The sequence below is a fragment of the Diprion similis genome, chromosome 8 (assembly GCF_021155765.1).
Source record: "Diprion similis isolate iyDipSimi1 chromosome 8, iyDipSimi1.1, whole genome shotgun sequence".
NCBI classification, from domain to species: domain Eukaryota; kingdom Metazoa; phylum Arthropoda; class Insecta; order Hymenoptera; family Diprionidae; genus Diprion; species Diprion similis.
Window position 1 is genome coordinate 27,751,246 of NC_060112.1, and position 8,748 is coordinate 27,759,993.

Below are 8,748 nucleotides of genomic sequence, written 5' to 3' on the forward strand. Positions count from 1 at the left end.
AGTAACGTCACAAGCTCCTCGTGGCCAGATTCGCTTACGAACCGCCGTATCACTAACATTTAACCAATTATTGGCTTTGTCTTTTAGCATTGCCGTATAGTGTCCTTGATCGAGATTTTCCCCTTCGTGAAATATAGCGCTACTTATTTTGAATTTGACACCGGCAAGCGACACTTTTGTTGTAGGTATCGCGTTTACCTTAAAATTAAGAATTTTCGTTGCATGCCCATCTTGATAAGAAAATACCATTAACTGCACGATAATTATGTTTCCGACTGAAGTTACGACAGTTTTTTGTAGTCTATCGTTTTTGTGGCAGTTTTTGCATTCACTGTCAATTCTTGACCATCGTGACAAAGTAGTATTCATTAAATCCTGTAGGTTTTTGGGAAACTTGGCACCTGGTGCGTCTGTAACGGGTAGAGCTAATATGTGATTGGACTGTGTGTTGTCCGAGCTAGTGCCACAATTATTGCATCTAGTAGCTGTGATCAACTGATGTTCGATTGCTTTACGTACAGTATTAGACTTTTCTAACAGTGCCATTAAAAATTCGGCTACGTCTCGCTGTGTTTCTTCTTGGAAATGTCCGCCCGCCAACTCTCGAACTGCGAGTGAATTTAATTTAGTTCTATTTTTGACGTACGAATAGGCTAATTTCTCTAATGCATCGTTGTTATTCAGTTTGATCAGCTCGCATAAAATATTTGGACAATGAAACAGGCAGTGGAGAGTGGCGTTGGCGTAACAAGAAACACCGTCGACATTTTCGATGCCGAAAACGGTTTGCGAGGAGTCTTGTAATGCGTCACTATTTTGTCCTATTTGTATTTCTTGTACATACGTTGAAAGCGACCATACAGCGTCTTTGACTAATAATTGCAGTACACGTGTAATATTAATTTCAGCCAATTCCGGTTTATATAGCTTTCTGAGCCGATTGTACTCTATAAGTGCCGATTTCTGAACCTTCGCTGACCGCGGATTCAAATTTATCAAATGTAATCTTTCGAGTTATTTGACTCTTGACAAAGCGACGTATGCTTGTCCGGAAGTGAATATAGTCTCGCCAATGTCTACAACAACGCTATTTAAAGTCAAGCCTTGACTTTTGTGAATGGTTACTCCGTAACTGAGAGACAGTGGAAATTGATCCCTGAATATATATGCACCGTTCATTATTTCAAACTTCGTCGATGCTCTTTCGATAGAATATTCTACTCCCGATGCTAAAGCAATTTTTACCGACTTTATTTCGCGCCCGTCGATATCTTGAGATACGGAAATTACGTAACCTATTGTACCATTATTAAGACCTATCGAGACGTCAATATTTCGTCTTATCATGCCCCAATCTTAATGGTTATAGTTTTTGCCAGTTCAGCTGTGCGAGTGCTATCCTCGTGTTCTTGGTTTAAAAGTTTTGTTATTTTTTTTTCAAATATGGTATACAATCTACGCTATGCATTGCGTTGAGGTGTATTAGTAGCAATACAAGGGGGATTCTGCGTAGAAATACCTACTTTACCGGCAAAGCACCCTCCCCCCGCCGCCGCCCAGCCCGAACGCAAACCCATCAAGGTTATCCCCACTCCGGCGAGCCGTCAGCGTTCTGCGCTACCATCACTTTGAGTCTTGTCGGTAAGGGGTTACCATCGTTTTGATCCTTGTCGGTAAGAAATCCCCTAGATTGGTGTGCCGGTCGGTAAGAAATCCCCTAGATTGGCGTGCCGGTCGGTAAGAAATTCTCTAAATTGACGTGCCGGTCGGTAAGAAGTGCTCTGTCAGTTACCGTACTTCTTACCCTTACCATGCTTATCGAGTGTGATCGAGCGGGATCGAGAATCTGCCTTACCGAGCGCAATCGCGAACTCTCAAACGTTCGAGCGCACCCCCGTGAATCCTCCAACGTTCGAACAAGAATCCTCGCACATGTCGCGTTGATAGCTTCCAGAAAGTTCTAGAAGATTCTCCAACGATCGAGAGGTTTCGAGGCGGAAGTTCGACGTTGGGGAGGCTTACGCAATGACTCCGACAAGTTTCGACTTGACGTCGAGCCGCCCGAGGTCGAAGGATTGCGGTGCGACGTTGAATACGACGACCCTGAACGAATTCTCGGAATTTTAGGCTGACAAACAGTTCTCGGAATCGGTCGACGAGTTTCGACTTGACGTCGAAAGGCCTGCGTCCATCGGTTTTCGGTGCAATGTTGAATTCTGGAAGGTTCCGGAGCCGTGAGAAAGATAACCTGCGACCCTGAACCGATTCTCGGAATCTTAGGCAGACAAACAATTCTCGGAATCGTCCGACGAGTCGCGACTTGACGTCGAGAGGCCTGCGTCCATCGGTTTTCGGCGCGTCGTTGAATTCTGGAAGGTTCTGAAATTTGTTAACGCTAACTCTTAACTAGCAGGGAAGAGGTTTTAAATCAACGGTTGATATTGGTAAAAACTTTTTTTTATTGATAATAAAGAGTATAGTATTTTATGTTTGCTCTTATTCAACGGTATCCTGACCACCAAGCTCCGGACAGTAAGAATTAAGAACTGGTCGAGTAGATGCCAACAGGCTTTTGTATTTCTACACAAAATTTCGCAGTAACAATACGTTTTGAGCAGCACAGTTTGGATGTGATATAGAGTGATGTGTACAGTTCAATTTAGTATCCGACATTTTGTTCAATTTTTGCAACGACGGACAACTCAAATCCATCAGATCGACAACTTCAACGTTTTCGCCTAGAACTTTCTGCAGCCAAATCTTCTTCTCCAATCCTTTTACGCAAACCATTGACGCGTCACGCAGCGACACGCATTCGACGGTGAAATTAAGCTTCTCGAGAGGTACATCACCGCCTTCCCCGGATAACCCGTGATAATTCCGTGACAGCCACAAATTTTCGCTCTTAAACGGAGCGAGTAAAGAATTCCAATCGTACGGCGGTTGGAAGAAAAAAATTGACGGGTTAGTTTCTTCGTTGACTGATATAACTGCCAACTCTTTTGGCGTAAAACCAGGGCCTGGTCTGTTGAATCCTTGCACGTCAACTATGAACTCCATCGTGAATAAGACTGAATCGAAAATCGCAGCCTTCAAGGTTTTTAGACCAATTTTCTCACCCCACCACTCAGCGGATTGTACTCGATTATACGATCGTGTAAAATTAAGCAATAGGCAGATGTACCGGCGGGAAAGTTATTTTTAGCCTCAAATTCGATACGAATGTCAACCGGTCCAGATTTCAGAGCCTCGTTTTGTTTCGAACAGTCGATGAATATCAGAGGTTCGTACTGTAGAAATTCGCCCTTTGTCAACAAAGGTTCGGGTTCCTTGCCGTAGTACGTAGCCTGGAAGTTGGCATACATCTCGTGCAGCAGTGCGAAGCGATTATGACTCATGTCCAGGTTCAGGTTACCGTACGGATAATAATCGGCATTCAAGAAGAGCTTGTCGTCGGTGATGTTACAGTGATCAAGATGGCTGGCATTTTTGTCGGCTTTGTTTTTTCGATTCGTTTGAAAACCGAGAATAACGAATCGCGGTTTCTCCAAATGAGTGGACGTTTTTACAGTCCACACGTGTTTCGTGGTTGCCGGTAGCAGAGGATATTCGTACATCTCCCAACTGCGGAAGCTCATGGAGACAGGTGTATCTTTCTCGATGAAATTCAACAGAGCAATTTTTCGTTGGTCCGAAAGCTTCACGTACGGTACTAACCATTCCACTTGATCGATCACGACTCGAAAGTCTTCGTCTTGATTTTGAACAATGGCATTTGAATCGCTCTTTGATCTTGTGAGAATCAGCTCATGATTCGCGTTGACGATGATCTTGCGATAGTCTTCGGCAAAGCCCAATATCATGCTCAAGGGAATAACCACATCGAAGTTACCATCGGCGTTAGTTAATTTTTTCGTTTCTCGAACATCGAGCCATCCAGCGGTTTCCATAAGCCAACTCTGACCAGGGTTGAGCGAGGCGAAACCCTTCAGCAGACTGGTTAGACCAACGTTTTTGCATTTGTCAATCTCTACAGCGTTTAGCTCGTACCGTACGTCTTCGAACAGATGGCAGATGGCATTATTGACCAGGGTTGTAACCGCTGCTGGACTGCCATCTGATTTGACCAATTTTCCCGAGATATGCAGCGAACTCTTGCTTGGTAATATGCATAAATCCTGATGCTGAACGGTGATGCGAATCTCGTCGCTGTTGTTAAAAGTTGATGACGCATACGGCTTGTGTGCATGTATTTCTTGGTGAGCGATCGACTCATCGAAGGCGACGGGTGTTTGAATGCTCAAGATTTCCTCCTCCATGGTACGTAGCAGACAACGAAACAGCAGAACCGCAGTTTTATTCGTTGGAAATTCCTCTTCCAAAAGGTGTCACTTTTAGACCCAGAGCTATCAGGAATTCCACGTTTTGACGTGTTAACGGTTTGGGAATCGATCGATGACTGACTTGATCGGGACATGCCGCCTTACTAATATAACTCTTGTTGGGTAATCTGTTATATACAATACCCATATTTTATTACGATTTGATGTGCCGTCTCACAGTTATAACTTCTCCGCGAAAATTAACCAAGTCTCCGTCTTGATCTACTAACCGAAGCTGTATGTGATCTATGGTCTTTACGGTGATCGGAAGATAAATGACGTGCGACGGCACTTCCACGATCTTATACCACGGTGGAACGATGGGGAAAAATTCGTGAATAGTATGAACTTTGCGCTCATAACCGTAGGCACCCGTTGTAATGCTACATTCGACTCGCAACGCGTTGACCTTGAGAATGGCTACAGGCATATCCGATTGGTGAGTTTGGTTAGCCGTCGATACACGCGGTGTGAATCCAAGAAGCTGACCAATAGAATCACTAGGCTCAAGATTCACGACGTGGTTACATTTGATTTCGCTGCATAACGTATTATTGTTAGGTTTGATGCTGATTTCAATGTCTGTATTCTTCACAGCGTCTTGAACATACTTTTCGATATCCTCAATTTCATAGCTGCCGGTAGATATGGTGACTACCTTATCACCTATGTACAATTTATTGTGGCCAGCGTCAACGTTGGGAATGGAATTGAAGGTTAACAATTCAACGAGACCGAGAGTGTAATTTTTGTCTGAAGCAAGTTCGATCGGGGGAAAATATTGCGCTTCGAGAATCGAAGACGTTCCCGATATCGTTAACGTAAACGAATCATCCATGGCTGCAAGTGTTAGACTGCCTTCACTAAATTATGTACGACGTTTATATAGCTCACCGCTCAGAAATTTCAGACACAAGTGTCCGCAATCGAACGTACCGTAATCTTGATATCTTTCATCGTTATATTTCACGCTACCAACACCGAGATATTGCACGAGGTCCAACGGAGGTTGAAGATGACCGAAACTGTCAAAATAGATGACATCGTTGCCACGTTTCTTATACGCAACCCAGTGTGTCTCAGGACCGTCTTTATCGTCAAGACGGCTGCCTCGTTTTTACGCGGTCCGTTTTGGGCATTTCGTTTCGCATAAAAATACCTCGGAAATACGGAATTTTCATAAGTTTTGCATATTTCAACAAATCTTAATTGGTTAACGCTCGGCGTGGTAGCGTCACATTTAGTTTTTTGAAAGATGAAGACCAAAACCTTTCTTGTACGGTTTGAGATGGAGACCTTTACCCAATGCGATCGTTTCCATTGTTTTGTTGTGCCGATTACTTTCCTCTCATTCTCGTTTAGCCGCGCTCGCATCGTTGACAGCTTTTGCTATACCTGCAATACCCCCCGCTAATGCACCCGTAGCGCTTAGACCGGCAAAAATTGGTATGAGAAAAGGTAAAAATCCACCAACTTTTGAGGGTACCGGTAGAATGCGCGGTGATCGCACGTTATGTTTACCACCTTCTTTTTTCACAGCTTCTCGAGCACCTTTCAGTGCAGATTTGATGCTTGTTTTCGCGTTGTGGCTCGGTATCATGGATTGCTTTGCCGCGCGTATGATTTTGTTCAAGGGAACGCTCTTGGGTTTTCGACAACCCATGCCTAACTTTGTTTTTACCTTCATCGTGTTCGCTACAGCCCAACCGGTTGCTTTTTCACCTAAATTTGCGTCTTTTGCTAAAACCCGTTTCCAGGCTTTCTCGGCTAATATTTTATCCGCGACGTTTCTAGCCTCGAGATTTTCACGATTTTTCGAATATGCTATATCGTGTTCCTTACACGCTGCGTCGAGAGGATTGATACCAGGATCGCCTCTCGCGAGTCTTTTCGTCAACTTTGTACCAGGACCGCAGTATTGGTAACCGGGAACATGTAGCTCGATAGGGAGTTTGTTGATGATGCTATTCACCAATCCTCTCCCACGTGATCGTTTTTTCGAGGATCGCTTACGATCGCGTGTGTGCACAATCATGTTCGCTCTTCGACTGAGGGAAAGTCCTTATAAACGATGCATTTATAGAAAATCGAGCAGTCACGTTCGAGATGAAGTTTGAGACACAATCGATCAAGCTACCTGTGGTGAACTTTGACAAATATACGCAGCAAAATGAAAAACCGAAAAAACGCCACGGTGAACTGTTACCGAGTAGTGTACGTGCGGTATTTTGTGGACCTTCTAACTGTGGCGAAACCAACGCATTGTTCTCACTTATAACGCATCCGAACGGTTTGAGGTTTGAAAACCTGTACGTTTACTCAAAATCTCTTAATCAACCGAAATACAAGTTTCTCAGTCAAGTGCTTGAAAGCGTCGACGGTGTTGAATACTTCCCCTTTAACGAGCATGAGCACGTCATCGCACCGAAAGAGACGCAACCTAACTCAATCATGACATTCGATGACGTAGCGTGCGAGAAGCAGGACAACGTACGCGCATACTTTTGCATGGGTAGACATCATGACGTAGACTGTTTCTATCTTTGTCAGACGTACGTGCGGATCCCCAAGCATCTCGTACGCGATAACACTAACCTGCTGGTCTTATTCAAACAAGACGAAATGAACCTGAGACACGTATACAACGATCACGTAAACACCGATATGACGTACACAGAGTTTAAAGACTTGTGTGTGGCATGCTGGAACGGTGACAAATATGGGTTCCTCGTGATCGACAAGGATCGAGAGCTCGACAACGGTCGATATAGGAAGGGATTCGACAATTTTATAAACATGACAAAGGAATAAAGTACACGGTCATCGAGGGAAACGAAACAGTAGCGTTGCTGAGCTAGTTGTGTCAACATGCAGGAAATTTGGAAGGAAAAAGAAGTCTTGCGCCGTATTGCTCAAGCGAGTAATGCAATTCGACGGAAGCATAAAATCCTCAAGACGGGAAAAGAGTCGCTGCAGGAAACAATGAAGGATGTCTTCAAACCTGTGGTAACCCCGCTGCAGGAATTAGTCAACGTCTCTCGAGACACGAAACCTGTAAAGCAGGAGGTGAAGGAAGAAATCAAAACTGAAACGATGGATGAACCGAAGAACGAAATGGAATCTGAAGCTGAAGATTCTTTTGCAACTGCAGATGAAGAGGATCAAACAATCACAGAATCATCTGCAGGATTAGAAGATGAATATCTTAGAACGCTCGAGGATAAAAACAGACAGAACGAGCTGGATACTTTATACGGGGTACGGAACCTTTCTACCGCCGGGCTGATGGTTGGTGACTCACCGATAAGCTTCGAGCGCAATTCCATCCGCATAGGGAGTACAGTCTACCCGAAAACTCAAGGTTTGCTGGAGTTGTTGTTCAAGAAGATGCCGAATAGCGTTCACGTTACCCCCAACGACAAAAAGAATTACAAGAACATCCTTCTCGCAACAAATGCTCACAGAAAGTATTGCAGCGCCACCGAGCCTATCCGAAACACCCCCAGCGCCAAATTCAAGCACCTAATTGCAGAGCTGCTCAACATCAATATATCATCACCATCGTCATCGAAGCGTACGGGCAAAGGTGTTTTGCTACCTCAGGCTTGGGTTACGCGACAGGGTGTTAAAACAGATTATATTTTCTGGGACGACGCAAACGAGTTGGTGGAACGTCTTCGTTTGCTCACGGCATCTCAAGCGGCTGGGAATACAAGTCACAACAACGAAATTATGTCGATTCTCGAAGAATTGCGGGAAGCTGGAATCATTTATTAATCAATCCACGCCGTTTCTGCAATCATTTACGAGATGAGCGTCGACGTGTTTGGACGTCAGCTGAACAAAAACACAGCTGCGAGCACTCGAGGTCCTCCGGGTGTCGGATTTCACGTAACAGCGGACGGGCACTACGATATACGCAACAAAAGACTGTGCAATATAGCTGACCCCGTGGAGCCAAACAATGCTGTAACTTTGAAAATCTTTCGTCGTAAATTCCACTTGCTGCAAAAACAACTTGACAATCTTGATCAAATGATCAAAGTATTGGATACCACCACATGGAAAGCCTTGAACACCTTCTACACAGATTTTAGAACAGGCAGAACCTGTCGATTCGAAACGCTGAAATTCTTTCCAAATTGGATACCAGACTGAGAGCATTGGAAGATGAACGGGGAAAAGCTAGCGCTGGTGACGGAACTGCCCACACAGCACAAAACGTCCATGGGATATCCCACTTGTGTCTTATACAGCCCATATATATCCTGGACTATAACGATATCCTAAAGATATCCTACATAAATCCAGGATCACGTCAATGTCTATAGGATATCCTATTGTTGGACTTGGACATGCAGGACAT

The 8,748-nt window shown here is 44.4% G+C and overlaps 1 protein-coding gene across 1 annotated transcript; it reads left to right on the forward strand.

Annotated features, from left to right (window-relative positions):
- Positions 1-7,250: 7,250 nt before the first annotated feature.
- On the forward strand, positions 7,251-8,159 carry LOC124409158. Its single transcript, XM_046886574.1, has one exon. It carries the CDS (start codon positions 7,251-7,253, stop codon positions 8,157-8,159), a length of 909 nt encoding a protein of 302 aa, XP_046742530.1.
- Positions 8,160-8,748: the final 589 nt, after the last annotated feature.

Excerpts from the sequence above, each read along its gene's own strand:
- LOC124409158 (XM_046886574.1), top strand. The coding sequence starts at position 7,251 with ATGCAGGAAATTTGGAAGGAAAAAGAAGTCTTGCGCCGTATTGCTCAA.